At 50.4% G+C, this 18,609-nt stretch overlaps 6 protein-coding genes across 6 annotated transcripts; 3 read left to right on the forward strand and 3 right to left on the reverse strand.

Annotated features, from left to right (window-relative positions):
* Window positions 1-639: 639 nt before the first annotated feature.
* Window positions 640-2,253, forward strand: T069G_09392 (uncharacterized protein; the record flags this gene model as incomplete). The annotated part of the gene is made up of 4 exons (XM_056176602.1): window positions 640-691; window positions 784-984; window positions 1,037-1,236; window positions 1,324-2,253. The coding sequence occupies 4 exons, from the start codon at window positions 640-642 to the stop codon at window positions 2,251-2,253; spliced, it is 1,383 nt and encodes a 460-aa protein (XP_056025080.1).
* A 1,016-nt stretch (window positions 2,254-3,269) lies between these two features.
* On the reverse strand, window positions 3,270-4,802 carry T069G_09393 (uncharacterized protein; the record flags this gene model as incomplete). The annotated part of the gene is made up of 1 exon (XM_056176603.1): window positions 3,270-4,802. The coding sequence occupies one exon, from the start codon at window positions 4,800-4,802 to the stop codon at window positions 3,270-3,272; it is 1,533 nt and encodes a 510-aa protein (XP_056025081.1).
* Window positions 4,803-5,963: 1,161 nt separating this feature from the next.
* Window positions 5,964-6,831, forward strand: T069G_09394 (acetyltransferase (GNAT) domain-containing protein; the record flags this gene model as incomplete). Its single annotated transcript, XM_056176604.1, has 2 exons — window positions 5,964-6,273; window positions 6,407-6,831. The coding sequence occupies 2 exons, from the start codon at window positions 5,964-5,966 to the stop codon at window positions 6,829-6,831; spliced, it is 735 nt and encodes a 244-aa protein (XP_056025082.1).
* An 842-nt stretch (window positions 6,832-7,673) lies between these two features.
* T069G_09395 (uncharacterized protein) lies at window positions 7,674-8,978 on the reverse strand (the record flags this gene model as incomplete). Its single annotated transcript, XM_056176605.1, has 1 exon — window positions 7,674-8,978. One exon carries the CDS (start codon window positions 8,976-8,978, stop codon window positions 7,674-7,676), a length of 1,305 nt encoding a protein of 434 aa, XP_056025083.1.
* A 3,115-nt stretch (window positions 8,979-12,093) lies between these two features.
* Window positions 12,094-12,516, forward strand: T069G_09396 (uncharacterized protein; the record flags this gene model as incomplete). Its single annotated transcript, XM_056176606.1, has 2 exons — window positions 12,094-12,145; window positions 12,218-12,516. 2 exons carry the CDS (start codon window positions 12,094-12,096, stop codon window positions 12,514-12,516), a joined length of 351 nt encoding a protein of 116 aa, XP_056025084.1.
* A 5,152-nt stretch (window positions 12,517-17,668) lies between these two features.
* On the reverse strand, window positions 17,669-18,524 carry T069G_09397 (putative SAM-dependent RNA methyltransferase domain-containing protein; the record flags this gene model as incomplete). The annotated part of the gene is made up of 5 exons (XM_056176607.1): window positions 17,669-17,725; window positions 17,784-17,902; window positions 17,961-18,071; window positions 18,123-18,140; window positions 18,206-18,524. The coding sequence occupies 5 exons, from the start codon at window positions 18,522-18,524 to the stop codon at window positions 17,669-17,671; spliced, it is 624 nt and encodes a 207-aa protein (XP_056025085.1).
* Between the last annotated feature and the right edge of the window lie 85 nt (window positions 18,525-18,609).

The following is an 18,609-nucleotide window of genomic DNA, read 5'->3' on the forward strand; positions in this document are numbered from 1 at the left end:
CCGGCTCCGGCTCGTTCGCCGTGCTCTAGCTCTAGCGCAAACGCAAACCCTCAGACAAGCTGCTCCCAGCTACTACTGCTACTACTTTACTATCTTATCTCTAGCCCAGTCTCTCTTCCAAGCCATCCCCGACCTTCCCTTGTTTGTTTCATCCATTCCTCCTAAGCTGGCCGTTATCGCTCTCTGCTTTGACTTTTGCATCTTCTGGCACGAGCTTCAGGCTCTTTTGTACTTCCCCTCGTTCTGCGCAAACGCCACGGCTGTCATCCGGTTGGCTCCACGACATTTTGCATCGCCTCAACTTCAATTGCTTTGTTTTTCCCTGCAGCACAGTAGACCGCACTGGGCCAAGCCTCACACTTCGCATCATTCCACCTCATCCGTGCAACTCTGTTGTAGCTGTGCCGAGACCGATCCGATCGAGAACGAGCTCTCTCTCTTTCTCTTCTTCCTTATCATCTCCCCTCTCCCTCTCTCTTCCGTACCAGTACCAGCCTTGGACGGGCCAATTGCTCCACCAGCATAGCCTCTTCTTCACCCGACGGTGCCGCCACCGACGGCTTTTGATGCTCTTATCTCAACGACAGCCACTCAATTGATCTCGACCAAGCATCTGTGAGCAGCAGCTTCCAGCAAATCATGAAATACGGCGTTCAGTTGGAGCGAGAGTCGGTTCCTGAATGGAGCTTGCGTATGTCTCCGCCTCTCCAGTCCCAGTTGCAATTGTCCCACAGCGCTTTGACTCATCTAAGACGGATTATCTAATTGAACTCGCAATCACAGATAACCTCGACTACAACTCCCTCAAGCACGAAATCAAAGTCCACACGACGCGCGACCAAGCTACCGCCCTCGCCATTCCCGGTCACCAAGATACAGCCCTGCAGCGATTCGAGGATGCCTTGTACACCGAGCTCTGCCACCAGCATGACCGACTGGACTTGTTTGTCCTCAGCAAGGCGGACGAAGTGTCGAGACGATTGGGTACGCTTCCTTGTCACGGCCAAATTGCCACCTCGTTGCTAATACAGACCAGAACACATTGCTGCCAGCATTAAGCGGTTTGCCGCAAAAACCCATCACGAGTCCGGATCGCCGAGTGCATCACTAAGAAACCAGCGCAAGTTCATAAAATATGAGCGCGAGCTTCTACGGTGCAGGGAGGACATACAGGCTCTAACGCGCTTTGCCAATGCTCAGATTATTGCGTTTCGCAAGATTCTGAAAAAGTATAGAGTACGTCATGATCAACACCTTTACTGGACTGGGTCGCATAGGCATGGACGGCGGGTCCCACGAGCTTCTGGCTAATCCTTGCAACAGAAATGGACCGGTTCATCATCATTAAGCGCCAGGTTCAACGAAGAGGTGCTGAGCAACCCCAGGAGCTTTACGCGACGCAGCTTCACTGATCTACTGGAGCGGCACGACGAAATCCAAGAGACGCTTCGCCATGCCACTCCGGCGTTTAGTGAGCCAAGCTCTCCTTCATCAGTCGACACGCCCGTCGCCCCTTCGAGGCACCCGTCAAGTGCGCAGCGCGTTACCTTTGATCCTCTCCCGCCGTCATACCTCGACCCCGAGCCGCAGCCCAAATACTGGAACGAGTATGACGACGGTAGCGACGCCGGTGGCCCAGAGGATGAATACGCAATCTACGTCGATCCCGACCAGGACTCGGGCTTCCCTGGCTTGAGCTACGCCCAGGCCATCATGTCGTTTCCCTTTGAAAAGGCCAAGGAGTGGCTGGGCAAACCGCGGTCGCCTGAGCGGCAGCCCCTCTTTTCCTCCATTTCATCCGGGGACTCGTTCAACCAGGGGTACGGCTCCACGACGGCGGTGCACACCGACTCAGAGGAGGAGGAGGCATACGCCAGCTCCGACGGCTTCCCCACGCAAGGCTATACCACGCACTATGCCCTGCCCAGCGTCGGCTCGCAGGAACTGCGTCGTTACCGCGAGCGAGTCTTGTTCTGGGGCACCATTGGCTGCTTCGGGGCCGCCTTTTTCTTCCTCGGCATCGCCGGCATCCTCATCTCGACAGGCCGGCACAAGCTGCGAGTCGAAGTTGATGCCGGTGCTACCGTTGGAGCAGTGGTCAGCCTGTTCTGCGCGTGCTCCGGCCTCGGCATGACTCTTTACAGAGAGGACCATCTATCTCTGTCGTATCGCCTAATGGTCTGGTGCACCTTTGTCGCCACCTGTTTGCTTAACGGCATGCTACTCATTCTGGTCCTGGGCAATGCTCCCTGAGTTTGACGAGTCGTGAATAGCTGACATCGTCTCTCTTGTTATTTATTTTTTTCTGTGTTGTCATTATTTCTATATCAAAGTTGCATGCATCAGACTCATGGTCTGCGGAGTTGGGAACATTTGCATTCTTCTTTTTCCGTGTTTCCTTTTTGTTCATTTCCTTGTTCTCCATTTGTGTATATTGCGTTTTTCTTTTCTTTTTTCTTTTTTTCCTTTTTTGGATTCGAAATAGCGACTGTGAGTGTTTTCTATATCGTCTGACGGATTGGAGCCGGACATGTTATTCAACAATCGACGGCAGCCTAGCAAATTGCATTGTGGCGCTTTGGATGGGCATATTTGTATGTATAGGTATGATTCATGATAGAGACTCAGGGCGGGAAGAGCGGATGGAAACGTTATTTTTGGGATTCCCGAGTATGTTGGTAGGCTCCGAAGAGAAGATTGGCGTAGTTATTTACAAGGCATTTCATATCAAATCTTGCATTTCTAAAGTATGACTATGTAAAGTATCTCTATGGAGCATCTCTTACAATTGCAATGCAGTGCAGCCAAGATCTAGTTGTATGTATGGCATATGCAGCCAGAAATAGCAAAGTGGAGATAGGATGGGGATTTGCGTTTCTTGTCCCTTTCTTGGCCACCCCCCATGAGATATTTATCCAGCCAGTCAGAGCAGTTGGTTTTGACATATTGGGCAATTCGATAAGTGCAGGAGGCAACGTCTCCAATTGTTGGACTGAGTAGTGGAAATAGAGCAATGTATTTGGTATTGAGCAGAGAAACGAAACTATCTAGTCGCATTTCCATTTTCGCGATTCATCGGTTGCAAATGTAGAGTACCCATCATGGTATGTAAGCTCAATATCATAAAATGAACTTACGAAAAGAAAAGAAACCTGCGAAAAGAAAGAAAATGAAAACAAAAAATAGCAGATGGATAAAGCAAGAGTGTAAAGATCAGCCACTTATAACTCCCCCTGAAAAGAATCCCGAAATCCCCAAGCACGCGCTCCCTAATACCCTCCACCCCAAATGTCCTCATCATGATGTTCGTCATCCTGATCAACATTCAGCCAATCAGGCGAATCAACATCCATAGCCATCGTCGTATCCTGATCAAAATGTCTTCTGTTGCACTGCTCCTCAATGTGTTTCGCCAAAGTATCAATCGCCTCGACACTCCTCTTGGCCATCTCCACCGTGCGCCTCCGCACCGCCTTGTCGCCAGCTGCCTCTCCTTGGAAATAGTTCATGGCCTGTTCGTGGCGTCTGTTGATGGTGAGACGGCACGAGCCGGTGCCTTTGACGGTGACTTGGGCGGATCGTCTGCTCGCGTGTCGGGTGAGAATGTCGACGTGGAGAACTTGGCAGTCGACGGCTTTGATGGCTTGGATGACGGGACTTTTGGGGAGGAAGAAGTCGACAAAGGTGAAACGCTTTTGAGAAGGTTGGTCTTCTTGTTGATGCAAGAGCGGCATGATACAGACGGTCAGAGTGTGAATGCTGCGAGATGTCTCGGCTGGTCCGCCTTGATCGGGTTTGCGGAACACATCCATCGCGGCAACCATGCTATTCTGGGTAATATCCGAGTATCGATTTGCTTCGGCTTCGATGGTGATGTGTCGGAACAGATGCGCATATCTTTCAATGTTTATGCTGCACTCCCTGTCGGGCTCGACAGGGCCATCTTCGTCATCCTCATCATCCTCCTCAAGGTCGTCCTCGTACTCAGACTCGCTCTCGTCTCCATCACGCCCGACCGGTTCGTCGTCAGTCGCTAGATTATCAATGTAATCCCCGTTGAAGTTTGCGTCACGGAGGCGGTACAAGAAAGTATTCGCCCCGTAGAGCACCACACTCGCCTCTTCGTGCACAATCTTGCACGTCCTGAGGATGGCAGTCGATATCTGCAGGTCTTTCGTCCAGTAGACTTGTTTCCATCCTCCGTGGACGGGGATTGGCTTTGCGGCAGTGAGCAAGTGGCGGTAGATCTCCATTCGAATCTCTCGCGGCATGTCCATGAAAGTAACGGGTTCCGGAGGAGGTGGCGCTTTGCGCGCCCGCTTTCGACTGAATCTGAATGGCTCATAGTCTCTTTCCGGCTCCTGATTGACTTCTTGCTCCTGGCCTTCTTGTTCTTCTTCTTCCTGCTCCTGGTATCCTCCTCGCTTCAAATAAGACAGCTGGGGCTTGTCGTCATAAGGATCAGGGACTTGAGGCTTAGAAGCTTTGAGATATGTCGGTAATTCTCGTTTCTTATCTTTGTTCAATTCTTTCCGCGCTTTGGCAATTCTCGAGTAATATTTTTTCTTGGGAAGTCTCGATATGCCGACAAAATCTTCTTCGTCAGGTAGCTCAAGTTCCAGACCGTTTGGGAGTTGGGCAAGGTCACGAGAGACCTGGTTTCTTAGCTGTTGATAGAGATTTTTAGCCTTGGTGCGCTTTTCACGAGCCTTGCGCCTCCTTTGTTTCTCTTTGCGTGCCCGTGATGATCTGGTACTAGTGGGCTTGGCTTTAGAAGCTCGTGTAGGGCGACAGGGAGCCATTGTGGGTGGTGTTGGTGGTTGAAGGTAGGTGGATTGATGAAAGAGTAGAAATATTGTGCAATGATAGGTAGGTATCACAAGAGATGGTTGAGGGAGCTTGATGAGAAAAGGCTAGAAGGAAAAGAAAGAAGAGGAGGAGAAAGTAGAGGAAGGAAAGAAGAGATGGATTTATACTGTAGCGTTGCTCTCTGCCGGCGGAGTGTTGCCTCGTGCATCTCTTTGGGTGCATCCTTTGGCGGTGTGCAGAGTTGGAGCGCAGAGTTTGATGCCAGCATTGATGCTGTCTCGCCTACGATCCAAGACGACGTTGATGGACAGTCGCCTCCTCTCTAATATAAACATGGTCAGAATGTTTCGTAACTCTACATATATTCATCTGTCACAGCCAGTTTAAGAATTTCACCGCAGACCATACGTATTGTTTAAAACTCGTGATATTTGCTACATTGGCGTTACGATACTCTGATATACCCGTATAAGTGAAGTTCTCGTAACCTTTGGTATCCATGGTAATCGAAGTGGCCAGGCGCTATAGTTTTAGGGCTGCCAGGCGCTAGATCTTGACACATGGCAGCCACTTCGAGTGAACCCCTTTGATCTGCAAATCGATCCGCGCAGAGTAAAAGTAGAGTCACATTGAGTCCGACTTAGGAACTGGCGATAACTAATAGCCCAATCCCACTCATCCCAAAAACAAAAACACCAATCCAACCCCCATCCTGAGATTCCATCCTGTATACTTATCTGCATTAAACAATGTCATGCGGAGATAACAAAGTGGAGATGGCGAGATGCATTTTTTTCTCTTAAGCCCCCATCTATGGCTCCATAATATGACACGGAAGATTTATCCAACCAGTCAGAGCCGCCGACTTTGACTCATTCGGCAACTGGGCGGAGGGGGAACGCCGGACTCTTCATTTATAACGTCCAACTTGCTACTTGTACTTGACTCAGTTTTGTCGTTGAATCTCTCATAAAGTATCATGAACTGACCGAGCGTATCTCTGTCTCTATATTACACTGGTTATATCCAGCAGACTTGGCATCAGTTTACAGCAATCACTAAACCACCATTATCACTACCACCACAGTCTAAACAGTGACAACTCAAAACTTCACTCATATTACCCATCCTGATCCATCTCACCTTCGCACACAATGACAGCAGCATTCCGCCTCCGCCCCGGATCCGCCGCCGATCTCGTCCACGCCGTCCGTCTCTACGACGCCTGCCTCGGATCCGACAAGCTAGTGTCCCTCCTGTTCCCAGCCAAGAAGGACGATCCCGCAGCATACAAGAAGTATCTCTACAGACTGTACGCGAAGCGCTACTGGTCCGTCGAATGGATGTTTACCTTTGTCGTCAAGGAGGGCGGCGATGCGGTTGGTGGGAGCGAAGTCGTCGGCTTTGCGTGCTGGAAGAAGCCCAAGACTGAGATTAGTTTTAGCGAGCGCTGGTTTACTTTATGTGAGTTTTTCTCTTCATTCCTCTCTTATCAATTGCTGTTGTCTTGTGCTTCTCACTGTCCACAACTATTAGTGGATAGCTTCATACATATATACCATCAAGACATATCAAAAAGCTGACTTACATCAACAAGTTGCATGGATCGCCCCCGTCATGCGCGCATTCATAACCCTCCAAAACAAGATCGCGCCCCCCAACGTCGACTTCCACGTCGCCCTCGCCTTCGACCGCTGCTTCCCACCCGTCGAAAAGGCCGTCTTCGCGGGCAAGCAGCCCGAAGAGTGGTGGTATCTCAGCACCCTGGCCGTGCACCCTTCCGCTCAAGGCCAAGGTCTGGGCGCTCTGCTCATGGCTGAAGGACTGACAATGGCCGACGAGTTTCAGGAGAAGCAGGCCGTCGTCGTCAAGGCGGAGGGCAAGGCAAGGGGAAAGGTCTGGCTGATTGGGCTCAGGGGCACGGATACCTTTTACTCAAGGTTTGGTTTCGGCGAGGTGGGCAGGGCGAATGTTGGCGAGTTGAGCGAGTGGGACGGCGGTCTTGTCATGTTTCGAGAGTAAAGCGCTGGCTGTGAAAAGCTCGTTTTGTTTTTATTTATCTATTTCGTACATACGAAGTGCTGGTGGCCTTCATCATTTAGAGTCAGATAGAAGTACAAATCCTGTGGCGTATTTTCCCTCGCGTCTCCTTTTTGTACCTCAAACCCCTTTTGTGATCTTGTTCCCCTTGACCAATCCATGTACGCCCAGCTATCCTGTCCCTCAAAGCAATGATTAAATCCTTTTGTCATTTTTATAAAAACAAGTTCATCACGAGACATTCTCGTCAATGCTCAAATGCAACCGTTCATATCAAAATTCCGCAGCCGTTTATCATAAACCGAATAATTTCGCTCGCTCATATCTATCCGCCGTGGATGTCCCAGTTGGACAAAAAAAAGTAAGGAATGAAAAGTGGAAAGAAGAGAGAACAAGAAAAGACAAGGAAAGTGAAACAAGGAAACAAAAAAGAAACACAGAACAGAGCAAAATAGAAAACCTCGAGACTCCTTGCCTGTCTAACAAACTTTTTAGCCGCGCCTTGTCATCGTGAGCGTAAGGTCGTACGCCGTATATGCACAGAAGAGTTCAAATAGGAAGGGAGAAGTAGAAGAAACAAGCAAATCCATGAAGGAGTATGACAGAAATAACAGTGTCAAATGGATGAGAATAAGAAAAAGAAGTATGTCGCAATGATGGCTTGCCAAAGCAACTTGAATCTTCACATTCTCCTATCGGAAAGGATAGGTATGGTGTGAAGTAGAGGTTAGAAGACTCCACAACTAAGCCTCATGTGCTTCCCTAGCCGCTTTCGCAACAGCCTAGCCAGCACAAGCTCATACATTGTTGTAACGACGTGCTTCTTATTCAACTCTCTCGGCTGAGGGACGTTGTTTGGCCTGACCAAGGTAGGTTGGAGCTCGTAGGCTGTCCAGCTGAGGGCGTGTTACTTGATCGTAATAATGATGTTGTTGCTGGGCGCTTGATCTTTGGGGCCAGGCTGGAGCGTAGGCATGGCTCGACTCGGGCCAGTGCTCTCGAGAGTAGCTACGAGGGTTCTGCTCATGGGTCAAAGAGGCCGCGGCTCTGTTATCAAAGTACGTTGTGCCGAACTGCGAGGTGCCACTTGAACTTGGTCGAGGATATTCCAACATGGGCTGGCTCGTTGGGATATTATCACTATAAGATCGCAAGCGAGGGACTCGTGGCATGTTGGGGTCCTCATTAATCGATGCCCAAGAGCCTCTAAACGGTGGAATTGCCATATCCGAACCCTGGAGATCGCTGGCTCCCGCCAGATGAGCAATGGATGGCAGTCTCTGATGGTAGTAGGGATCTCTATTTCTTTGAAGAAAAGATTCAGTACCCGCACGGTACTGAACCGGATGTTGCTGTTGATCATGGCTGTAAAGCCCGCCGAAGCCATTAGGGCGTCGATATTCGCTAGACGAGAGCCCATACGTGTGCGCGATAGGTCCTTGGGAATGCCCAGGAGATGACACCTGGGCCTTTGGGGCCGTAGGCAAGGTGCGTGGTACGGACGACTCAGCGCCAGCCGAAGACGCAAGCACATTGCTAGTGGCGTAAGACGGCACAGTCGATGGAAGGGGAGTCCGAAGGGGATGCTGGGGGAAGTCTGCCCCAAGAGGACTGAGGCGGATTCGCTTCCGCGGAGTGTTCATAGATTCAGATGCGTCATGCTGAATGAGAAGTGAGGGTTCTCCATGGCTGACGCAATCTGCATCCTCAGAACTTCGTCGCTTGGAGGCCTTGGCTTCCACTGCAGGAGCAGCTGTGCGGGCCTGTTTGCGGCTTCTGACTAGCTTCGCTATGTTTCCCGCCTCTGACTCTGTAATGTCAGGTAAAAACTCGACCCCGGGAACCTGGCCAAGAGTGCCATTCTCGATTTCTAGGTAAAGGCGGTCTGCAACTTCGAGCATCTGCTCCGTCGTGTATCCAGTACCCAGACGTTGAATGATCCAGTCGGGAGCGGCCGAACTGTTTGGTGCCTCTAGAGCCTCATCTTCGCCCTCTTCTGCTGCGCCTCCTTCTTTGTCAAGGCGGCTTTGTTCCCTCTTGCGCAACGCCAATGTCCAGAGTTTGATGTACGGGCCGGTTCCTTGGCGTTGATTCTCATTACTCCATCTTTGGAGTCGGTTTATCTGCATCTTCACGAGATACATCTGGTTGAGAGGGTAGGTCTTGGCATTTCGATACCTAATCCGTTGATAATGTTTGCGACAATAATATACCCACACCTGCTTTGGGATCCGAAGGGTGCAAGCTTTGTTGCGTCCGAAAAGGTGTGAAATGGCTTTGCGTAGCTGTGAGCCAGTCTGACAATCATTAACAAACATACACCGAGGCTCTTCTTCAAGCGGAGCCATTGATGTAGGGCTCAAAGCTTCAAGAGATGCCTCTCGAGTTATTACGTCGAGGGTCGATTGTGCCAAAGAAGTGGTATCGGATATCTGATCGGAGACTTGTTCCTGTGGCTGTAAGACAGCTCCCCGAGAAAGAAGCATATCAATAGCAGCGCTTGTTTGCCCATTCCTGAGCGCAGGGTGCAGTCGGTGGTCGGGGTCAACATCTTGGTAGGCGGCAGCCATATTTGACTTGGCTTCCTCTGCTTGAGTCCGCAAGGTTTTTGGCGTAGAGCTACCCATAGCTATCTCAGTGGATAATGACGTGGGATAGCGATCGTTCAGCGTGTCTGATGCCGATGTTGTCATACGCGAATCGAGAAGGGGAGCGGATGTGGCTCTTTTATGATACTTTGGTCGGGTCAACTCGGAACTGCATCAAGTGTTTTAGCTTCAGAGTATTCAGGATAACTTCGATAAAGACACGAACAAAGGGGAAGTACGTCTTCAGAGAGGTGACAGGATGTGTGTTTAGTCTCCAGGAGCAATAAAAGACAATGCTGTGTGTTGACAGTAAATGCCAAGAGATGTGTGGTTTGGGAAAGGAGTCTGAACTTTGGGATCAAGAGGTATAAATAGGCAATTTGTGCAGCTAAAAGAAGGAAAATTCTTCACAGTGATGCAGCGCCAGCTATCTGTCCTTTGGTCACGCGAGCCGTCAAGGCAGGCTTTGACCGCATTCTTCAGCTGTCAGGAATTTCTGCCAGAAGCTGCCAGGGACTGTCATCTGTGATTCACTGGCAGCCGGCTCGTGCACACCGTCTTTAAACAATGAGACGGTGCTTGAGCACTTGCTCGAGGAGGCGCCATGCGGAATTCAGCTCTGAATAGAGTGACTCTTTTTCGGAAAGTGAAAGTGGAAAAAGCAAAAGTCAACAGAAACTGGGACAGAAATATTTTGACAAGCGCTTAAAAGATCCAAGTTATTTCGCATTGCTCTGGGCAGTCCGTTTGATATGCCCAGGCAGCAGCAGCAGCATGTACACAAGCTTCTAGGAGAATAGAAAAATGAAAACCGTACTGTAAGGCCTCTCCAAGAAGAGTAGGCTGCCCAAGCTTCCGCAGGCTAAAAACGACACCCGGTCGGTCATTTAAAATGTTTCCCGTTACGATCAATTGATTTTGCTTTGCTGCTGAGACGTCTTCTATAAGCCGAGTAGATGGAGACTGCGCTATGATGTCAAGATCAATCTGAGGGCTTTGTGCTCCAAACGGCTTGGCATAGACTGATGGCGTGTCTATAATTGGTATGCTCGAAGAAGATACGCCGCTAACAGATGCCACAGACGATAGCCTTGAATAACACTCCGACAGTGATGACCCCGATGACACGAAACTGCTGTTGCTGAATGATAATTTATGGTTTGAGGCCGCTGATACTTCTCCTGAAAAGCTGGCACGGTGGTCTTGAGGGGTCATTCTGTATTCCACGTCAGATTTATTCTCCTCAGGCCCTCGATTCAATCATAAGTTGGGTAGAAGTTTACCGAGTCGAGCATATGTGAGCCTCGTCACTAAGATGAAGATTGTAAGCTTAGGGGCACAACAGACTGTGGTAAAGAGAGGTTCAAAAGAGATTCGCTCTCTCGATGCCAGCCACGAGGGGTTCAATCTGTGCTAGCAGAGGGAGCAAGATGTCCATGTCCGGTCGCTAACATTGTTTTACAACAAGGGATGAAGATAGTCAAGCTCACTCACCAAGATAAGTTGTTTCTGGCCAACTGTATCGGCAATTGGGAAGTAAATCCGAATGGAAAGCCCATTGACGGTCGCTTTGATCTATTGTTTGCTTCCAAGGCAGTTTCGTGAACATGCTTTGGTGAAATTGGAGGGCCGCTGCTTGACTGAGAATTCGACTCCTCGGGCTGGGGTACTCCCACTCTCTTTTCACCCCAAAAATTAGCAATTTGCCTGTCATCTCTGTCTGACCTCTGGCTGGAGTCTTCAACCCAAGGCATTGGTAAGGGTTTGCCATGATTGTGATCCTTTGATGAGACCTCTGTGCCTCCTCTGCTGTAGCAAGGCTGTTGAGCATTGTTGAGAAGCGAAGTTACATCCATTTTTCCGATTTATCAATGCGGATAACCACAAGTGTTGCTGCCCACGACAAGATAGATGGTAGTAGATAAGAAGTGCGACGTAAAAGAACTGCGGGGCGGGCAGACGACGCCCTTACACAGGCAATAACTCCGACTTGATCCGACAAGGTGACGACAAATTCGAGCTGGTACAAGAAAGTCTTCAAATAAGGGCCGTTTTGAGAAGTGCAATTGGTTGTTGGCACACAAGAAGTAGCGCGTCAGGTGTCTCCTAGCCACGTAAGTTGGCTGTTTCGGCGTTTCAGGTAGTGATTATGTGCTATGTGATATGTAGATTGAAGCCCCTTCAAAACCACTTATGATCTTGGAAATGCGCACTTGATGTCTGATAGCGGTTATCGTAGAAGCGGCTGATAGAACGAATCTGGGTATTGTTGTCGAGGCCTTCAGATAGTCGGATGGTCGGTGGGAGATGGTTGAGTTCGTCGCCTCTTTGTTGAGTTTGAGAAGCGAGAATAACCACTATGCAGAAAAGGCTCAAAATCTTCCCGCTCTAAGAAGCCAGAAACTTTATAGGAATATTTGCTGGGGCCCCTGTAAACATATGCCGTGCTGGTTTCCGGCAAGGTAAAGCTATGCTTACAGAAACCAGGATCGTACAGCGGCGTGGAGTTTTCTTTATCTGATGAGGCTTCTCCTCCTTTCTCAAACAGGACAGCGGTGAGGTAAAATCAGGAAATCGTCTGCTGCTATTTTTACAGGCAGTGAAATACCCAAAACGATTTCGAGGCGTGGGGCGAGGGCATATGATGAGACGCAATATGCGACAGGATGCCAACCTAGTAGGCACGACGTTGATCTACTGGGGGGTGGGTAGGTAAGGCTGAGTAAAGGCAACGTTAAATGAGAAAAGTCCGGGAGATGAGAGTTGACCGATGTGAATAGGCCGGGGAACCGGATTGTTTGCCAGCATTGACGACATGAAAGAAGAAGAGGGTAAGACAGAGGACAGCGCATTGCCCAAGTCGGGAGCAGGAGTGTGGGCCGCCACCGACAACCTCACCATTGGATTGTCCAACGCTGCACTTACATATGGCACTTTGAGAAACTGTGCAGATGTTGACCCTGCCAGCATTGTACTGTTCTGTCTATATCGGCGTCGTTTGGCCGAAAACGAGAGCGGCGACCAGCAAGGGAAAGGTCGAGGCTCCATGAGGCCGGATACGACGACAATCACCAACTAGGCATGATAAAGGTTGCTCACAGACGTACAAGGGCGAAATTTGAAGCTGACGGCATAGGCGACGAAACGTTTGCCATTCAGCTGAATCAAAATCAGTTAGCAGCTGAAATATTGATTTCTCTCCCCCCTCCCCTCCCTCTTGTGGGATCTCGCAAAACAGCCCGATGATTCGGCCAGCAAGCGACAAGTCTCTTGGTAAATCGGAAATAAACATGAGAGCTGTGCTGAGCCACCCATTCCTGCAGTCGAATCGTAAACCAAAGCCTTTTAGTTCTGAAATCCTTGCTCATGCTAGCTTAGTTACCGCTAGAGCGGGGGCGGGATACAGGAATGGCTTAGCAGTTGTGTGTAGTCGACTTGGTTACTTGCAGATATGGGCCCGAGCAATCAATCCGTGGGTCGTTGGTTTATCACTTCAACGAGGCAGACATGAGCTGGGGCCACGACGTGAAACCGAGCTCGTCTTGGATCGTCCAATCGGCAGGTTTCGAGCTGACGCATCTTGCTCGCCCACATACTAACCAGAGGCTGGAGAAGAGAAGTATGAGCCTAAAATTGGCCCTACTTTCCCAAGCCCTGTTTCCCAGGGGGCCACGGCGTTGATCGTCGAGAAGAGAGACTGAATGAGTTGCAGCACGCTTAGGTCTGATATGACGAAACGCAAGCCAAAAAGGCCCAGAGGGCCCAGAGCAGCCACCGATGCGGAATCCACAGACAGGCTCGGGGAGACGCCGTCTCCCAACTCAGTCCTGATGAGACGCTGCGCAATTTGTTGTCGACCATGCTCATTAAAATCTTGGTTAAGCCAGCCTGTGTTGCAGCCGTGCAAGAAGACAGATGCCGAATAGGTGTGGTAGAGCAAGCGACATGACAAGGGTTATCCATCCCGGTCTGGTACCATACCGTAGTATCACACTGCTGAATGCCATGTGGTTGAGTGCCAGTGAGGCAAGCGGGTGTGTCTGACAAGCGTCCCTTTAGGCCAGGAAGGGGAAGTCCTTGCGGAAGAAGATGTGGCAGACCTGGTACTGCATTGCCCACGCCCTCGAGGCTTGCTCTGTGCGGGCCTCTTGAGCGGCGCGTCTGGGTCGTAGAGGTGGTGAGGCGCGAGAGAGGAATGTCGGTCCTATTCGCAAGAACTTGACATTTCTTGGCTGGTCGCTTGCAGCTACCTAGGTACCCCCGAGGCCAAGCGTTCGGCTACATGCGTGGATATCATAGGAGACCGGAAGACGGGGTAATTACCTGGTAGACGGCCAGCAGTTGGTTGCCACCCGCATACGAGGCAAGTAGACTGCCGGTCATAGACGCACCGTTGGTACGAGTAGTCCGTCGTCTTGCCATGTCGCTATCCCCGGAGAAAAGGCACAAAGCCGCTCTCATCAGCGATCGGGCTCCATGTTTCATCGCCGTATCGTATCTGTCGATGGTACCAGGCAGATGCTGGACCAGGCAGGGCGGGGTTTGTCCGTCGTCCAGTCTCCGTGCAGAGCCTGCGAAGGACTGGCCTGGACTGGATGCCGCACAAGAGAGACTTGAGAGAGAAACACACTGAACAAGAGCATCGACGAGTGCCGGGGTGTAGCCGCATGTTTCAGCCGTGCGTGGACATGCAGATACGCTACACGACGTGCGCCTTTCTTTGTTCCTGCGATGAAGAGCTCGCACAGACGCCGTTGACAAGAGTCGAGGCGGTGACGACGGCGAGGCCACCCTCATGCCATCAAGCGCTTCTGTACGAGGTGAAAATTAAGTACCGAATGTGTGAGACGTGCCTGGGCAATGTCTTGTTCCGCTAGCGAGGCCACGAGGAGGTGAGCACATCGGGACTCGATTGTGCATGTATCATGATGTATGTAGCTGACAGGTTGCAGGTCTAGGAGCCCAGTCCCTGCAGCATTGGGGTTGATCGATGGATGCCTTCGAGGTTCCAATCAATTTCTTACTGGTGCCCTCATGTAAGGAGGTAATTGTCGTTCCTTCTCGAGTACTACCAAGGTACCTCTGATCACTGCCGCCAAGAGAGTTGTCCAGTGCGACTACCTCGTGATATGTAGGGCTCCTGCTGAAAGTCTTCCATGACAAAGCACGCGACCCAGTACTTACAAGGTACATCATGGCAAGTGGCTGACACGTTCTGATCTCTCCTCCTTCATCACCAATGAATGACCTGTCGCCATCGTCCAACAGCAATCTCATGCAGCGACTACAAATCAGATAATTTGCTGTCGATGATGCATCGTCCAACCAGTATAGGGTACTATCGGCATAGAGCCCTACTACCATGCAACCGGTACGGTACATGCAACCGGTACGGTATGTATGTGGTGGGCATCTGACGGGATATCAGAGCGTTTTCGTAACTGATGATTAGTCGAGACAACCACCTTCATCAGGCCTCAACGGGCTTCATTAGGCAGGGTTCACGTTCCTGCTTCTCTCGACCGGTCAAGACCTCAAGACCCGTACGGGCATACAGTACGTGTGATGGCCAAATAAGGTGCACACACGAGTAAGCCCACCTCTGTGGCAATCCTTCTGTGGGTTTCCGAGTGCTGCTCTATCAATTCCTGGCTACCATCTACCTATCAAGGGCTTCCCAGCATCGCGAGAAGCGCCTTGTCGAATACCCAGCACAACCCATGCAACGGTGGGCCTAAGCTTGGGAGTGGGTGTCGTCTTCAAGTTGAGCGCTAAAAATGGAGCCAGCAACCCCAGGCCAACGCTAGAACTTGCCCAACACTCGCGTTTGCATTCCAAATGAGATTCCAAAGGAATATCGATCTTCTCTGGAAGCTCGACCGACCCCACGCTAGCTAGGGGGGTTGTTCCTGGCTTGCATTTCTAGGCCGACGCTTCCATGGGACTAGGCCCTGCGCTCATCCCGCGCCGTTGTGGATGATTGGTTCGTATCGTCCATCTCCAAAAGGCCCCAGCGGCCGGCTCGGATATGGCCCTTCAAAGAAGCCCTGGCAGCCACTTTTTTTAGACTTGCGAGACTACTTGCGGGCGACGCGCTATGGCGCAACCCTTCCCTGGCTGACGTCTGGAGGATCACTTATGAGAACCTGGGTAGTATTATGGATTTCCAAGCGGCCCAGCACCTCCTTCACTGGATGGACAAATTCTCGACATCCTCGCTCAGAAAGGGCGATGTGCCCCTGGTGTGTTCCATCCGTCATGAAAGAATATTATCTACTGGTAATACTTCAGACGGTCCACCAGCCAAGACTATCAGGACATATGCGCGTGCCAAATCACTTCCACAGCCAGGGGTTTATGTTCCCCGAGCCCATTGTCAATCTACGTTCCACTACCAAGGATAGCACTAGATTTGTGTTCGCTTTTCTTTCAGCCGCAATCTACCTCTAGTTCTATTAGCTATGATGGCTCTTGGCCTCTCGTCATGCTGCTTACAGTAGTTTCCGATTCTGGTTGCTCTAATTTGCCGGTCCCAAGAGTTTGGCGGCCGATCTAGCATGTCCCGATATCTTGCTAGCTCGCCTTTAGCTGCCGTGATGGCCTCGGCCAAAGTTCTACAAAGAAGACAGCCAGGTGATAGCAATGCCTTAGGTGTTAAGGGTCCTTCCTATCTGGAAAGGGGGCACATGCAATATCTTGGCAGATGAGCATACGAGCTCTAGGCCTTGTCACCATGAATGAAGAGCAAAATAGCCTAATAGGCGTCTGGCTGTCGTGAAGAAGAAATTTTTTTCCCTCCCGGTGCACCTTCGTATAATCCGTATCTGCAGTGTGAAGGAGATGCTAATTTGATCTCAGCAGTTTTGCTCCTTAAATGTTGATAGGTTAGCACCCGGCTACAGCGAATTGATAGGCGAAGTCATTGACTGGCAGCTTCACCTGGCTGTGTCACCGCAACAGGAACCCAATGCCACCTCGCGCGCATGTCAAGATGAGACGATAGATCCTCAGGAGCATCTTCGTTTCCCATCGGCCTCCTCCGTAAAGAAATATTGCGTCAGGCCTGATTGGGTTAACTCGGCTGCCATGTGGCAGTTCATGTGGCAGGCAATATAGGAGCCGTGGCTACATCGTCTCTGCAAGATTGGCGGCAGCTTCATGCTGTCATCTTCGCAGAGCGCAAACCTCAGTCTATCATTCTATTTCGTAGAATTTTCGACTGCCGCACGCACTCCCGTGAGCCTCAGAACCATGAAAGAAGTGGCTCTTTGGGGATGATAGTGAACGATCGGCCAACTGGGCTAGCTGCTGCGACTCGACATCACGACGCTACATCCGTTATTCCGACATTGTCGCAAGTTAGAATTCCGCGCCTGCAGGTTTACTTGAGTATTGTCGCAAGGATTTAAATTTATCGACAACCGTAACAATAAGCTTGGGTGCTACTAGCGCTTGTGTGTCCGCCCATCTAGAGTGTTCCCGCCTATGGAAATGAGTGTCGAGATCTGACAGGTCTCCTGTCTCATTTCTACGACCAAGCTGAAGGGTAACATCTCGGGCTCACTCACCCGGTGCGCTGGGTGGAAGCAAACATGCGTCGGAGAATTAATGTATACTCGGATACCCACAGACCGCGGCACAATGCCTGCGGCAGAGGACATATCAGAGTCCGAATTGTGTAACACATTGACAACAGTTAATATTGACTTCATAATCAGTGTGGGTTGCTCCCTATTGGAAGCCTCGTTGAACCCGCCGTAGGGGCTTATGTTGAACTGCCGGAATCACGGAGCCTGCGCTGAACGTGCGTCGTCTGCAGAAGTCCCTGTATATCTTCTGTCAGCCTTCAACATATCTATCGTGGCTTAGCAGCTACGAGTAGAACTGTTTTGGTAATTTCTGCGAGGCTTGATTGTGATGTTACGTTGCCGCAAACTTCTGTTATCTATCTCCCCTTTTACGAATCACGACAAAAGATCAGCAGTTGGGAATTGCAAGAGAGGCCTCTGTTGATGGCACATGTTCATTGATGATGGAAGTGATGTCCTAGCAATACAAGGTGATGGTATCAAGCTTATAGAATTACACCAGTGTTCTAAAGAGCTTCAACGTTCTTGTGATTGCGTTTATCGCCAGTTATAGATGGTTTGCAGGATAATTCGCCATCACCTACGACGACAGGCTGTGTGATTCCTTGGCCACACCCCGTTCCAAAAAAGAGAATAGTGTCATCAAAACAGGTCATCCACAGATTTATCAGCGTCCTTTTGTATCAATTCGACCATTCCCTGAGAGACTTGGTTAGCTAGCTTGAACCAATACGGCTTACAAGCTCGATAAACTCACCTTTGGCATGATGGGCTTTCCATCTGCGCCTGAGACATAACGAAACGGCATCTGGGTGCTTTCATGCTCGTTGAACTTGAGCTCTGGAAAGTCCAGATACGGCACTTGGTCAAGGGATACTACTGAAGTTAGCACTATGCCATCTCTTGGATGTTGCCTGCCTAGCCATTGACTTACTCTTATCTTGTACGACCATTCGAGTTACTCGGACGGCTGTGTCTGTAGTCATTTGCTTTGGGCCCAACCGTCTACCCTCGAAGCCTTTCTTTCTCAATTCAGAGGTTCGGTCTAAAGTCTGTTAGGCACGAGTTGATACTCGACAAACCCATCAAAGCTTACCTCGAGGAGGGTCATCACCTATGAGATGAGTTGTTAGCTGATTCTCACTCATTCTCAGCACACCACCAGACTGCCACACTCACCCAAAATGCCTCCAAAGAGAAATGCATCGAATGTCTCGCCATCTTCGGGCGCTAAATCCTTGGCTGCTGCGGGATCCAGGAGGCAGACTCGAGATTTCTGGCCGGCATAAAGCTCCTCGACTCCGCGGTGCTCTGCCGTGAAAGCCGTGCTAGCAGCCAAGGCAGCCGGAACTTGAAAGTTGGGGGGCAGGCAGGAGAGAATAAATTTGCTCTTGGTCTCCTCGCTCTCAGCTGCGATGGCTAGATACTCGAGCTCTGACCAAGGGCCAAGCTCTGGGTCGAGATGCTCGACGATGAAGGTTTTGCCGGTCGAAGCCATTTGTGCGTGGGCTACTGGATTCAAGCGTAAGGTTTATGATCTGATGGAAAATGAAGTATAATTCTGGCTTACTGGAGATGTGATT

Source organism: Trichoderma breve, chromosome 6, assembly GCF_028502605.1.
Source record: "Trichoderma breve strain T069 chromosome 6, whole genome shotgun sequence".
In the NCBI taxonomy this organism is placed as follows: domain Eukaryota; kingdom Fungi; phylum Ascomycota; class Sordariomycetes; order Hypocreales; family Hypocreaceae; genus Trichoderma; species Trichoderma breve.